At 37.1% G+C, this 14,529-nt stretch overlaps 1 protein-coding gene across 1 annotated transcript in view; it reads left to right on the plus strand.

Moving 5' to 3' along the window:
• LOC101735884 (nose resistant to fluoxetine protein 6) overlaps positions 1–12,225 on the plus strand; it is a 95,527-nt gene extending 83,302 nt beyond the window's left edge. The window contains exons 11-13 of the mRNA XM_012692552.4: positions 1,331–1,507; positions 6,846–7,042; positions 10,742–12,225. Coding sequence (XP_012548006.1) covers positions 1,331–1,507; positions 6,846–7,042; positions 10,742–10,873 — 506 coding nt within the window. The 3' untranslated portion in view covers positions 10,874–12,225. The remainder of the gene's footprint in view (positions 1–1,330; positions 1,508–6,845; positions 7,043–10,741) is intronic.
• Positions 12,226–14,529: the final 2,304 nt, after the last annotated feature.

Genomic DNA, 14,529 nt, shown 5'->3' on the forward strand with positions numbered 1-14,529 from the left:
CAAACAAAGAACTCTATCACGGGCCTTTGGAAATTGGAATCGCACGAGAAGCGTCTCTTTTACGTTCTTATCGATCCTTTTGAAAGAGTTCTCGTAACGTTTCAGCTCCTCTCCGTAGGTCAGGGTGCCGCTCGTAAAAACCCTCTGAAAAAAAACCGAATGGACGACTCGAGTATTCGATAACAAGTCGTTGGAATGTTTCAACTCGACGTTGTCATTTCAACGATCTCTCGTTTTGTCGTGGACGGTGAATTTTGAAGGACGTAATCAGAATAACTCGGTTTCGCTTCGGCCTATAACGTAAATGAGTTTAAATCAATTTCAGGAGATTTTGTTTGAAGATCGACTCGGGTCGTTATACTAATCTACGGCTTTTTGTCTCAAGGCCGCATTTGAGATGTGATTTCCGATAACCTCAGAAACGACTAAGAAATACATTCTAACTGGTGTCAGAAGTTGTAAAAAGTTTTTAGTCTACGTGTAAAATTTTAAACCACATCTACTATGCTAGTACAAGCCTTGATCTTCTCTATAACTGATTACGGTGATGTGTGTTATTTTGACCTGAATGCAGACCTTCTTAATAAACTTGATCGTCTTCATAACAACTGCATTCGATTTATTTTTAATCTTCGTAAATATGATCATATATCTTCCTATCGTGGTCAGCTCAAACTTCTACCGATTCGCCAGCGTCGTAATTTACGTGCACTGACGACTCTCCATTCCTTACTTATGTCTCCCGGACCTCTTTCCTATCTAACTCCCTATTTTCAATATCTTCACTCCAGCTATGAGCAGGCCCTACGTTCTCTTCATAGCCTATTAATTCGTTGTCCCACACATAGTTCTAGTTATGTTCGTAACTCTTTCGTCGTGCAATCTGTTCTGCTATGGAATGCGCTTCCTCTCGAGATCAGGACTGTTACTAACCGTTGCGCGTTCAAGTTAAGGGTTCGGCGAATTTTGTTGGAAAAGTTAGCGGAATCGTCATGAACTTATTAAGATGAAGTTATTTGTTAAGGAAATTTATTAATATATTCCTTTTAATACTGTATAAACTATTATATGTCTGTATGTATGTAAGTATGTATTAATGTATGTATGTATAATAATATGTGATTTTGTATATATGTATGTATATACTTCTTTTTTGTGTATGTATTTGTAAATTAATATAAATTTCATTGCACCTACCACTATTCACTGCCTTAGGCATTAAGTCCGCCAATGTAAATTTTACATGAATTGTAATAAAAAAAAAACTACCTAATTATGTATAAAATTAGAAAGGAACATTGATAACCATAACGAACATTATAACGTATAGGTATGATAGTGGGCTGGTACCTGCACAAGACTAGATGTCAGAAGCGGATCCCTTACTGGCTGGTGGCGTTGGGCTGGCCGAGCGCCCTCGCCATCATCGCCTGTCTCATCTTCAGCATGGTCGACGGATACTTCGACGTGTGGCCCACTGCCTTCTACATCAGCATTGGACATACCGGTACGCACTTATTACTCTTAAATTATTTATTCATACATTGTAATTATACAATGAAATGTAACAAGAGTAGAATGACCGCTTAACGCTCTAAATATTAATAAAATTCTATATGAATTTGACGACATTTATACAACTTGGAAAAATTCAGAGTAAGATTACACTATTGCAAATCTTGGGTAGAATCACAATAAAAAAATATCACATTTTAATATAATATAAATAGTGTTACCTATAAAATGTTTGGTCGCTAATAAACATTACAATAAATAAATTAAACTAGCCACAACTGTAATATCCAAACAGGATCTACAAATCATAACATTTATCTATTTATGATTTTATTAAGTCTTAATTATTTCAAGTACAAACCCATACATTTTGTTACATCCCACACACAATGAAGTCATCGTGGCCTAAAGGATAAGACGTCCGGTTCATTCGTGTTGAGCGATACACCGATGTTCGAATCTCAAGCGGGTACCAATTTTTCTAATGAAGTACGTCGCACTCAACAAATGTTCACGATTGACTTCCACGGTGAAGGAATAACGTCGTATAATAAAAACCAAATTTGCGTAATTACTGGTGGTAGGACCTCTTGTGAGCCCGCGCGGGTAGGTACCACCACCCTGCCTATTTCTGCCGTGAAGCAGTAATGCGTTTCGGTTTGAAGGGTGGGGCAGCCGTTGTAACTATACTTGAAACTTTAGAACTTATATCTCAAGGTGGGTGGCGCATTTACGTTGTAGATTTCTATGGGCTCCAGTAACCACTTAACAGCAGGTGGGCTGTGAGTTCGTCCTACCAGCGAAGCAATAAAATAAAAAAAACCGACTCGCAACTTGTACAATATAATTTAAAGATATACCTCGTGTCTCAAATAATCGGTAGTCACGCTATGATGTCTTTGGGCTCCAATAACTACTTAAGGTCAGGTGGATTGAGATGCCACAAGAATAAAAAAAAAATAAGATGAGGGTGCAACTGGTGCACGTGAAAAAATTGAAACTTCTTTTGCGGTGTGCGGTATTGTGGTTTTCTCCGTTTTTAATCCCCTAATCAAAATTATCTTAAAATAGAAAATGCTGCGTGTATATCTCTCTCCACGGTCGAGTGGTTCGCGAGACGTTCTATCTATTTTCTCACTCTCGCTCTTCCTAAATTGTATCTTTTCTCTCTAGCCGTAACGAATCTGTCGCGAGTTAAATTTTACTCTCAACGCGCCTAAAAAAGTTTCACTTTAATATGTAATATGATTACATTAATTAGAGACCTAAACATGCTAATATAAGAGTTCAGTATAATGATGATGAAACTAGAACTCAATTAAATCAAAAACTTTCTCAGGACGTTATGTCACTGATCCCCGATAGTTTCTAAGTTTTGTTGCTCTTTATACTAACAAATATTTATAATAAACAGTTTTTCATTTCATAAATTATTATGAAAACGAATAGATGTGTGACACATTTTCCAAGTGTCAATAATGATGTCAACCTCAAAATGAAGCTGACTAAAAGACACGAACAACATCTAGAAAAAATATATATTTTCTTTACGTAACCAATTTTCTTAGCGTAAAAATAATCAAATCTTCTCTCCGAAGTTCATCTTTTGAAAACAACAATAACCGATGAAAAGGCAAATTGTTTCATCCCGACTGCAATCTCGCCCGTCTGCTAACAAATTGTAAGAGATTTCGCGCATATTACGGAATTTGTCGAAATTGAGACCGTGGAAAATGCACCTGCGTCTCAACATGTACCCACTTACAAGACTCTCGTATACGTTTAATCCGACGCATTAAAAACGTCTTATTCACGTTCCATTTTATTATACACTAGCGGCCCTCTCCGACTCCGCTCGGGTCTTTAACAAAAATTTCAACGATATTTGACAATGTTTTATTTTTTTTAAATAAAATAGAACACTTATTGCGGCATAACTATAATAGTTAGACATACGCTGTCGGGACACTTTTTGTAAATAATAATGTGTTCCACAAAGTCGCTGTACATTATTTTATTCTATCATCAATAGTTTTCGCAGGGCACGCAATGTAAAGAATATTTTAGGTAATTTTTTACACCTTGGGTTCCATTATTGGAGTTTTAGTAAGGATCTCTAATTATTTCGAAAAAAGATTATAGCCTATATTACTCGAGAATAGTGTAGCTTCCAAACAGTGAAAGAATTTTTCAAATCGGTTCAGTAGTTTCGGAGCCTATTCAATACTAACAAACAAACAAATCTTTTCTCTTTAAATATTAAGTATAGACAATGCCAAGATCGCTGGGTGTACGTACGTATTATGTACAGACATATTCTTAATGTTTGAGCCCATTTAACATTTTAGTTGAGATCGACGGAACTATTTTTTTTTTACTTCCAATAGCACATAAGAAATCGAACCCCGAAAACTATAACACACAAAATACATAAGTTGAACGTGTGTAGAAAATAGATGTTAAAGTTTGTTCCAACTAGTGTCCGCCCACCTTAATCGCCTTAAGATTTATATGTATTAATTTAGGTACTTTTTTTTGTAATGGTAGGAAATATCTAATTATTTTCTTTTTTTCTTATTATAACACTAGCTCGTCGACTAGCTAATTCAGAAAATAATAATGAAAATGGAATTTAACAAATATAAATAGTTATCGAACTAAAGACAAATCTGTTTAACTATATATGTAAAAAAGTATCTAAGTCGAGTCTATTCACGTCGCTTTTTCATTGTGTTGCCGCGTGCCTGTCTTTGATGGGGCGTGCAACAGAATTAATTGTGAATAAGAACTTTTAGAAGATGCAAACAAGTAATGGGATTAAGGCACTGTTGACACTCGGCCCGAAAGAGAAAAAAAAAAAAAAAAAAAAACTGTTGATACTACCCACTTTTTAGATAGCGCTTTACTTAATCAACTAACACTAAAATAATAATCTATAAGTGACAGTTTTTCTTTGGTAATGACTAGAACCATAATTCTGCAACTTATCTGACAGATAGGGTAAAAAATAATTGGATGAATACTAGTCAATATTTTGTCGAAAATATGTGTACATAATATGAAATAATGTAGTATGCGGTGAGCTGCAACATATGTGTTTCGGCGTCATGTCCTGGGAGTCTCCGAATACATTAAACATGAGCGTCTTGGTACTAAATCTTCGAATGCAGCGTTTCCCCCTCTGGAATAGTCTCCATAATTCCTATTAAAGCCTCGTGTAGATACGTGCAACGGCTGAATAAATCGGATTCTGAATGTTGTTTAAATCGGCTGATAAGTCAAGAGCTTTAATGAAAACATTTCGAACGAGTATACGCTTATATGCAGTCTAAATATCAAATAATATATCTTATTCCTTGTACTAAGCTCACATCCAAATTAATAAAGGGGCAACAAAGAAAATGTTTATTAATGATTGGCTATATGTGCGAATGTCAAATTACTTCAGATAATTATTTATTTCCTCTTAACCTTTTCAGTTAGCGTATAGTTTCTTGTGTCAAATGTAAGCGGAGAAGCAAAGTAAACGTTCTTAGTAGGCTCGTAGTAACTAAGTAGGCTTGTCGTGTATTTTATAAAATTTATCCAACGGCACTTGTTCTGAACTCAATTAATTATTCCTATATGACCCGCCAGGGATTATTATCAGGTCACAAATACGAAACACGCGTGGACGGCGACTTCGCAATTTCATTTATATACAAACGTATTAAACAACATTTATAAAAGTAGCTGATGCTTTGAAATGCGTGGATTGTTATAGAGAAAATAAAAAAAATTGTATTAACATTAAATTCTTATCAATTTACGTGACCAATAAACGACTGTCGACTGGGGAAAAGTGACAGAAAGTCTATACACTTCACATAAAGTCACTTTTCGCGAGCTACAAATGATTTTCTTGTGTCGAACTACGAGATAAACTGTCACTCAAATTGCCTACACATATTCGGCGTTCGGTACATAACTTCGATTTATGTGTTGCTACCAAGGTTACATGTACTGTAGAATAAATAACCTTTTAGTTTTATCATGCAGAAGCTTTTTTTTTTGTTGCTTAGATGGATGGACGAGCTCACAGCCCACCTGGTGTTAAGTGGTTACTGGTGCCCATAGACATCTACAACTTAAATGCGCCACCAACCTTGAGATTAAAGTTTCAAGTATAGTTACAACGGCTGCCCTACCCTTCAGGCCGAAACGCATAAAAGCTCCTGCGTAATTCGTCTAATTTTCCATTTAAGAAAAAAGTTTGTCGTAATTTGCCTTTTTTGTCGCCTATTAAGTATACGAAATGTAATGGAGGTTGATGCCGAAACCGGACCCGTAATCATAATATATAATTTAACTTTAGTAATGATCTCATAACATAAAACAATAGTAATTTGCTGATTCAAGCTCACCTACTTTCCTTTAAGTAATTATGTTAAGTAATAACGTTGTGTGGCCGCATTGTAAAGCGTACCAATCTTGGAGGTCAACGATTATACTTAACTACTACATATTTACTAATCTAGTGAAAAAATGTATTATTTCTAAAAAGAACTTTTGTACATCTTATGCAAAAATTATCTTATTTTCATTCTTTAGGCATTTTTTGCGGCTTTAATAGAGTGTTTTTTGCGGCTTTAATACAGTGTTTTTTAGCTGATTAAAACAGTTGAGTTGAGTTACCTCATCGATGATGGCGTGTTATCATCACTACCCATTGACATCGGCGCATGGCAGAATCAGTTACCGTGTGCTGCTTAGCATAAAGTATTTTCTCTAAACGTTCGTTCAAATGGTAGTTTTACAAAAATCCGAATGGTCTGTTATTCATTTAAAACATCCCAAAACTTTTTGCATTTATAAGATAAAAACAAATTACTTTTTTATGCTTAGATGGTTGAACGAGCTTACGGCCCACCTGATGTTAAGTGGTTACCGGAACCCATACATATCTATAATATAAAGTAAATGCCGAAACCCACTTTAGGACAAGTGTTCTAAGGTCTCAATTTTAACGATACAACGGCTGCCCCACTCCTCAAAGCGAAACGCATTACTGCTTCACGGCAGAAATAGGCAGGATGGCACCTACCCGTGCGGACTGAAAAGACGTCCTACCACCAGTAAAAAATTGATTGATTGATTTTTATTACACGATGTTATTCCTTCACCGTGGAAGTCAATCGTGAACATTTGTCGAATACGTATTTCATTAGAAAAATTGGTACCTGCCTGCGGGATTCGAACACCGGTGCATCGCTCAACACGAATGCACCGGACGTCTTATCCTTTAGGCCACGACGACTTCAAAATTACTAATTGTTGTGTTGTTACTCCAGCTTGGGGCGTAGCTATAGCGTGGGTGGCTGTCTCATGCTGCAGCGGATATGGTGGTCTAGTGAACTCGGCACTGTCGTACCGCGGACTACTGCCGCTGAGTCGGCTCACGTACTGCGCATACCTCGTGCATCCAACCATTATGATGTACACATCCTTCTTACTCGACGGACCATTTCACATGGAAAACTCTACCGTTGTGAGTATTCTAATTTTTTTATCATGTAGATACTGTAATATGTGTGTATGTGTATGTGTGTGTGGGTGTGTTATAAGCTCTTTGACAGTGATTTTAATTTTGGAACAATAGGTCGAGTTAATATGAAATTTTATATACTAGTGGTCCCGCAGTAGTCGAAATTCGACTATAATTAACTGAAATTATAAGTTTGAACATTATTAAGGATCTTATTGTCAAAGATTATTATACTTCCATAATCACAGATTTCGATTACACTATAGACAAATAAATATAAAGATAAACAATACCTATTTAACCCATTCTCAATTTGACCACAGACTAAAATAAAGCAATGACAAAAGTTTGACAATAAGCAAAGAATTGAAATATGTGTGTGTATGTCGAATACATGTTAGTGTGTGTCGTGTTTTTTTTATTGATTTAATGTATTATTGATGCATGATTTAAAAAATATATTAGTATTCTGCACTCCTTCTCTGTATTCTCTATAAGTGTGGGAAATTTCATACTCCTCCGCCCGCGCAATTTTCGTAAAAAGGAGTACAAAGTTTCTGCTTCACGTATTAATATATAGATATGCATGTGGTGGCATTGGAATACCAACTAATATGGTTTTGTACGTTAAGAAAAGCGCACCGGGCACTAAATAGTTAATTGCGAAACTAGTGAAATTCAACTCGGCTATTAAACTTAAAAGCACTGAAAATTACGCAAGTTTCTTAAATTGCTGTTAAACCTAACTACCGATTAAAAGTATAAGTTATTTCGTTGGTAAGTCATCCACTTCTATATAGTTATGTTCAATAAAACATTACTTCTAATTAACTCGTTGTAACTATACTGAGATCTTAGAACTTATATCTCGAGGTGGGTGGCGCATTTACGTTGTAGATGTCTATGGGCTCCAGTAACCACTTAACACCAGGTGGGCTGTGAGCTCGTCCACCCATATAAGCAAAAAAAAAAAAAAAACTCCTTACTTCTAATTACTTTTAATTTCTGATACGTTATAACTAGGTTTCAAATACTCGTAATTTTTAATTTAAATTATCCATAATGAAGAAAGGTCATATATTGGGCGACAGTAATTAATATAAACATTATTATAATCCTTGTAAATTATACGTGGCTATCGCTGTCGCAACATATGAATCTAAAATACGAAAAGCTTATTTTTAACAATTTATTTCGTTCAACGTAATCCGATAGTATCGCTTCCAAACAAAAAGTCAACGTTATTAAAACAAAGGTTTATCGATTTGAGTCGGAATTCAGGATGAGATTAAATCGCGGCCGTGTCTTATTGCGGCAATAAATTTCACACGGCGACAACCCAACTTACACCCGAAAATAAACGCCAAGACCGAACCTTGGCAAACGTGCAAATTATATATAAACATCAGTGTAACCTTTGTAAACATATTTTTGGATAATTTAATTGGAATACGGACTATGTGTTCCCTTTGGCTTTGTGTCCAGGGAGAGGCGACGAGCGGTTTCACCCGCTTTAAATAATAAAGTAATTCAGAAATAATGAAATACGTTACATTTTGCCGGGATAAAGAGTCGCTCGTGACACTCTCTGGTTCATGAATATAGGACAATGTTTCTAAAGAGCTCCCTTAGAAGAATACTTTAATAATTGTCGTATTGAGAGCCGCTGCCCGTGCGGGTAGGTACCAACATCCAGAATATTTCTGCCGCGAAGCAGTCATACGTTTCGCTTAAAAGAAGATTACTAACAACTTTAATTTTCTTCATACACTTCAGACCTCAGTTTAATGTCTCACGGTAGCAGTATTCACGTCTATGTACTCCAGTGCCGCTTAGCATCTGATAGGCTATGAAATTATCCATCCTTCTAAATTAAAAATGTATCTTGAAGAGCCGATAAACTACAAAAGTAAATACGAAGTGTTTAATTAACACATTAGCAAGTGCGATGTCTGGATCTGGATTGCGCCTTAAACGCGCTGCTTTTATTCTGAAATACAATGCTCGGCAATTAGCGCTGCGCCACTGCGATGTTGAGCGTGAGATTATCCGTTAAAACCGCGACTTAGTGAGAGATCTTAAAGTCTGTTACTTTATCTTTTAAAGTCTGTTCACGCGTACGGCCAACTAATAAGTGGGAAAGAGATAGAATCGGATAAAATTCCAACCTCTATATCATATTTAGTTATCGTTCGATTTACACAAGCACATACATCTCGTGATCAAATGTTTACCGTAAATCAATGACATTGTAAATCTCGTTATCTTACTTTTATTGTTATTTTTCTATATAACACTACAATATGATTAAGATATTCTGCAGATCTTATAATTATTTATACTACGGTTAAACCCGTTCTTCTAATATTAAAAACACAAACATCGGTTTCATATTATCCCAATGGATTTGTAATGGCCTTTGACCTTTTCTTTGGAGATTTCTTTTGAATATCGTTACAGCCTCGGAGCCGTATTGAATTAGGCCTAAATGGTTTTTCTATTAGTTCGAGTCTTGTTTAAGACATCAAAAATATACGCACCTACGTCAAATATTGTTAAAGGGTAAAAACAAATAGACCAAAACCGTATAACAATAGTCTCGATATCACTAAAGGTGTATGTATATATTTGTCATTCGAAGACATACAATATAAATTTCATCATTTTACCGAAAATACTCTAAAGCCGAATCATGATAATTGTTATTTCGTGTTTGGAATTTGATTAGGTATCATAAGTTAACTGTAACAATTAGTTATTAGTTAAGGCTAATAAACTTGCTGTTTCAAATAAACAATTTCATAGATCAGGCCTTCAGAAATATTTGTTAAGTTCTCCGTATAAATTTTGGATCGTCTTTATAGCAACTTGCTACACGTAATTTGGGTAGTTTCCCCTAACAAGGTTCGACTCGAACTACAGAAGTATTTCCTTTTGAACTTTGATCATCAATCAAGTTAGCCGGGTTGTCATTGTGAAGCAAATATTCCGGTTTTACAGAGAAACACGTAAGGGCTTTGAGAACGGATTCCAAGAATCATTTGGATGAATCCGATGTGACCGTTTCCTTGGCTTACGTAACGCCCGACTGTTGGCTCAAGTTTGAGGAAAACGCGACCTTTCTAACTCGTTTCCCACGACGACGAACACGTACCTGTGTATTAGCACACGCTCCGGTGCATAATTACAAGCAGTTGCCCGACTAACTTACTGCTAACGTCGCGTTATTCCTTTGCCAGCCGCGCGACTGCTTAATGGGGCTAATTACAAATCGCTACCAATTCTATTTTCACGCCTACGTCTTACTAGATAAATGAAAACACGTGAGTACATATATAAAAGGGAAAGTGTATTCATATCGCGTACCGAAATTTCCGTTTATTACCAGATCTAATATGACTTAAATTAGATTAGATTAGTGAACGTGAAAATAGTAAAAAAGTATTCGAAACAACAGAAATATTATAATGATTATTAATAAATGCAAGATTATAAGACCCTAAAAGTAGTTTTAATTATGTCTAAGATTTGCAAAAATCCGAAGAGAATGCGGTATTATAAGACAATATTCAGTCGATTTCTAAGAAAACAGATTTTTATTATTATTCACTTCGATTAAAAGAAGAAATACGCGTTTGGCTTGCGGCACCAATCGATAGAAACGATTCTGATCAAATAATTAATAAATGTATATGATTGCAGCTGGCGGTTTATGCGGGGTATGCGGTAATGGCCTTCTTAGCGTCGCTAGCTATTTCAATCGCGTTCGAGGCGCCGGCCGTCAGACTACTCAAGATCCTCAGCGGCGAGACAAGGAGAATGAAGAACCACTGAAAACACCTCCGACATACATATACTATAAGGCTATGTTATATTACAACGTTTAATCTGTAACTTAGTTAACTAGCAACCGCATAAATTCGTGTAAATATTTTGACTGAGTTTCTCGCCGGATCTTCTCAGTGGGTCGCGTTTCCGATCCGGTGGTAGATTCTGTGAAGTGCTTCTCTTCACAGCTAGCAAGAGCAGTGCTGCTCTTCGCCGATGACACGGCCATCTACTACTCGTGTAGGAAGAAGGCGTTGCTTCATCGGCGACTTCAGACCGCAGCCACCACCATGGGAGAGCAGTGCTGCTCTTGCTAGGATCAGTGTTAGCATCACTCCGGTTTGAGCCCCGTGAGCTCACCTACTAGTTAAGGTTATGCTGAAATAGCCTCTCAAGGCTATCAGCTTAGGTAGGAAAAAAAAAGTGTAGTGACGACATAGATATTTTTATGTATGTACTTCATTGCGTACCGTTGTAATTTTGAAAGCTGAACTTATTGCACGTTTCATTCCTGATGATCATTACTTTTAAAGTTTACTTAATATTATATTCAGAACCCGTGCCTCTTGTAGTTTCACACGACACTCAAAACTCCTCATAAGTCACCGTATGAGCTCACGTCCTGTCAAATAGTTTCGGATTCGAAATCGCTGTTTGGAAGTAGTTTCTGGAAAGGTTTTACCGAGCGCTAGACTGAAAGCGTATTGTCTGTCGGCTTATAGAATAAGACGACGTATGTATTGATTTTTTTGTGCAATAATAATCTTGTATAATTTACGAACGTATATGTATGAAACATTAACTAATACAATCGAATCTATTTGATTTTGTATTATCGAGCCCAGCTTACAAGTGTGCATGGTGCTTGAGAAACAACTCCCCTCCGTGGGTCGCAGACCTCATTGACCCAGTTATTCTCGTACACAACTACCAACCGCACTTTTTAATCATATATTCAACTGAGTTGCTACTTTTATGTTCGTGAAAACATGTGAACCATATAACTTAACTCAGTCATTAAAATGTACGTTGTGTTGCTATTAAAACCCTTACGCGAGTTTTAGAGTTTTAAAATTAATGAATTTTGACGAATATGTAATAAATAAATAAATAAATACTCTCAATCGTTCACCTTATTTTTACTTTCAATGATTATCTTAATTTGTATTAGTAAACAATACTCATAATTATTAGTGTCCTGTGAAAAATATTTAGGTAATCTTGTGTTTTGAAAGGTTTGTGAACAATAGTACCTACTTTTAAAATATAGTTACCTCATATCTGTATTGTGAATGACATTCATCACAAATATTCTACTTAAGATAAATGTAAAAAATAAACAAAGAAGACAAAGAAAATTATAACTTTCATTTATAATTCGAAAGTAGGATAATGTCCTCGTATGTAAAGAAATATATTTTTTTTATTGCTTAGATGGGTGGACGAGCTCACAGCCCACCTGGTTGTTAAGTGGTTACTGGAACCCATAGACATCTACAACGTAAATGCGCCACCCACCTTGAGATATAAGTTCTAAGGTCTCAGTATAGTTACAACGGCTGGCCCACCCTTCAAACCGAAACGCATTACGCATCACGGCAGAAATAGGCAGGGTGGTGATACCTACCCGTGCGGACTCACAAAACGTCTTACCACCAGTAAAAGTTAGTGTCAAATAATGAAAATGATACTAGTACATTTATTCAATCAGTATTAGAAGTGATTCAAACGACGTTCAATAAATAAGCAATATAATCGAATTAGATATTGTAATATTTGGTTTGTTCGTTTGTATAACAAATTAACTACGTGAGACGGTTTGCGCCGGTGCCTTATTGTTTATTTTCTTTATTAACGTCGCAGATTGAACGAAGCGCGAGGCGTATGCCGTTTCCGCCGCCCGTGGACAACGGCAATGTCCGAAACAAAGATTGGCCGCTGTGTACCGTGACAGCGCTGAGGGAACTCTGCCGTTAAAATTAAATTATGTTTGATTTTGTTGATTTTAGAGAACTATGAGCAGCTGATGCGTCAAGTCTCCAATCTTCGTGTTTCATATGAATAAACTAAAATGATAAGCTAACCCATAGACACAGCCCACTGAATTTCTCGCCGGATCTTCTCAGTGAGTGGGTCGCGTTTCCGATCCGGTAATAGATTCTGCGAAGCACTGCTCTTGCTAGGGCCAGTGTTAGCAACACTTCCGGTTTGAGCCTCGTAAGCTCACCTACATGTTAGGGTGAAGCTAAAATAGCCTCTCAAGGCTATCGGTATAGGTAGGGAAAAAAAGATAAGCTAACAACAGAACGTTTTTGACGTTGATATCCATTATACGCCCTTCATGCGGCCCATGATCAGAGGCGCTGGCAGGACATTCTCTTCTTTTTCTCCACCTTATCCCACTAGGTGGGGTCGGCACAGCTAATTTTTCTCTTCCATTCTCTTCTATCAGCCGTCATCTCAACACTCACTCCTCTCTCTCTCATATCGTCACTCACACACTCCATCCATGTCTTCTTCGGTCGACCTCTTCCCCCTCTACCTTGCACTACCATTTCCATACATCTCCTATTAGCTGGCGGGACATTACAAGGAGTAAAATCATGTCGAAGTATAATGGTCACGACCCTCAGCAGTGAGGAAACGACGCAAGGAGGAGGAGATCCATTATATATACTCGGAATTATTGATTGTATACGAGATTGCCTTATATCTTCCATAAACACAAACACAGACGATCTATCTGCCGCTACCACTTATCCGTTGTTACATTTACGCCAGTTAAAATGCCCTTTATAATCCCAAGCTCCTATTCAGATTAATAAGGCCACACTCTCGTATGTACCCTATTGTTATACGCAAAATTCTGTGTGAGTGATTTTATCAACTAAAACATTTACCGTATTACACAAATTGTAGTATTGTTAACGTATTCTCACAACAAAACCCCGTTCAGAAAATTTTGTATTATGTCGTCGAGTCGTCGTGGCCTAAAGGATAAGTCGTCCGGTGCATTCGTGTTAAGTGATACACCGGTGCTCGAATCCTAGGCGGGTACCAATGTTTCTAATGAAATACGTACTCAACAAATCTTCACGATTGACTTCCACGGTGAAGGAATAACATCGTGTAATAAAAATCCCGCAAAATTATAATTTGCGTAACTACTGGTGGTAGGACCTCTTGTGAGTCCGCGCGGGTAGGTACCACCACCCTGCCTATTTCTGTCGTGTAGCAGTAATGCGTTTCGGTTTGAAGGGTGGGGCAGCCGTTGTAACTATACTTGACGCATTTACGTTCTAGATGTATATGGGTTCCAGTAACCACTTAACATCAGGTGGGCTATGAGCTCGTCCACCCAACTAAGCAATAAAAAAAAAGATCTCCCAGTTACTGCAAATACAACTACTTTTCACGATTTAATTTCACGTTTTTATTGTCGCTGTAATGTTTCGAACTTTTTGAATATTTTACGTTACTGGAGTAGACGGGTTCTTGAGTGGAGACTGCAGTGGCAAACGTCACGTGGAACGCTCCCCGGGTAGGTGGTGCGATGACCTTCGAAGGATGACCTCTAAGGGGTGAATTAGGAAAGCCGAAGATCGGACTCAGTGTGGATTGGGAGAGGCCTATGTCCAGCTGTGGACAACTTTTGGCCGCTG

The sequence above is a fragment of the Bombyx mori genome, chromosome 15, assembly GCF_030269925.1.
Source record: "Bombyx mori chromosome 15, ASM3026992v2".
Taxonomy (NCBI): Eukaryota; Metazoa; Arthropoda; class Insecta; order Lepidoptera; family Bombycidae; genus Bombyx; species Bombyx mori.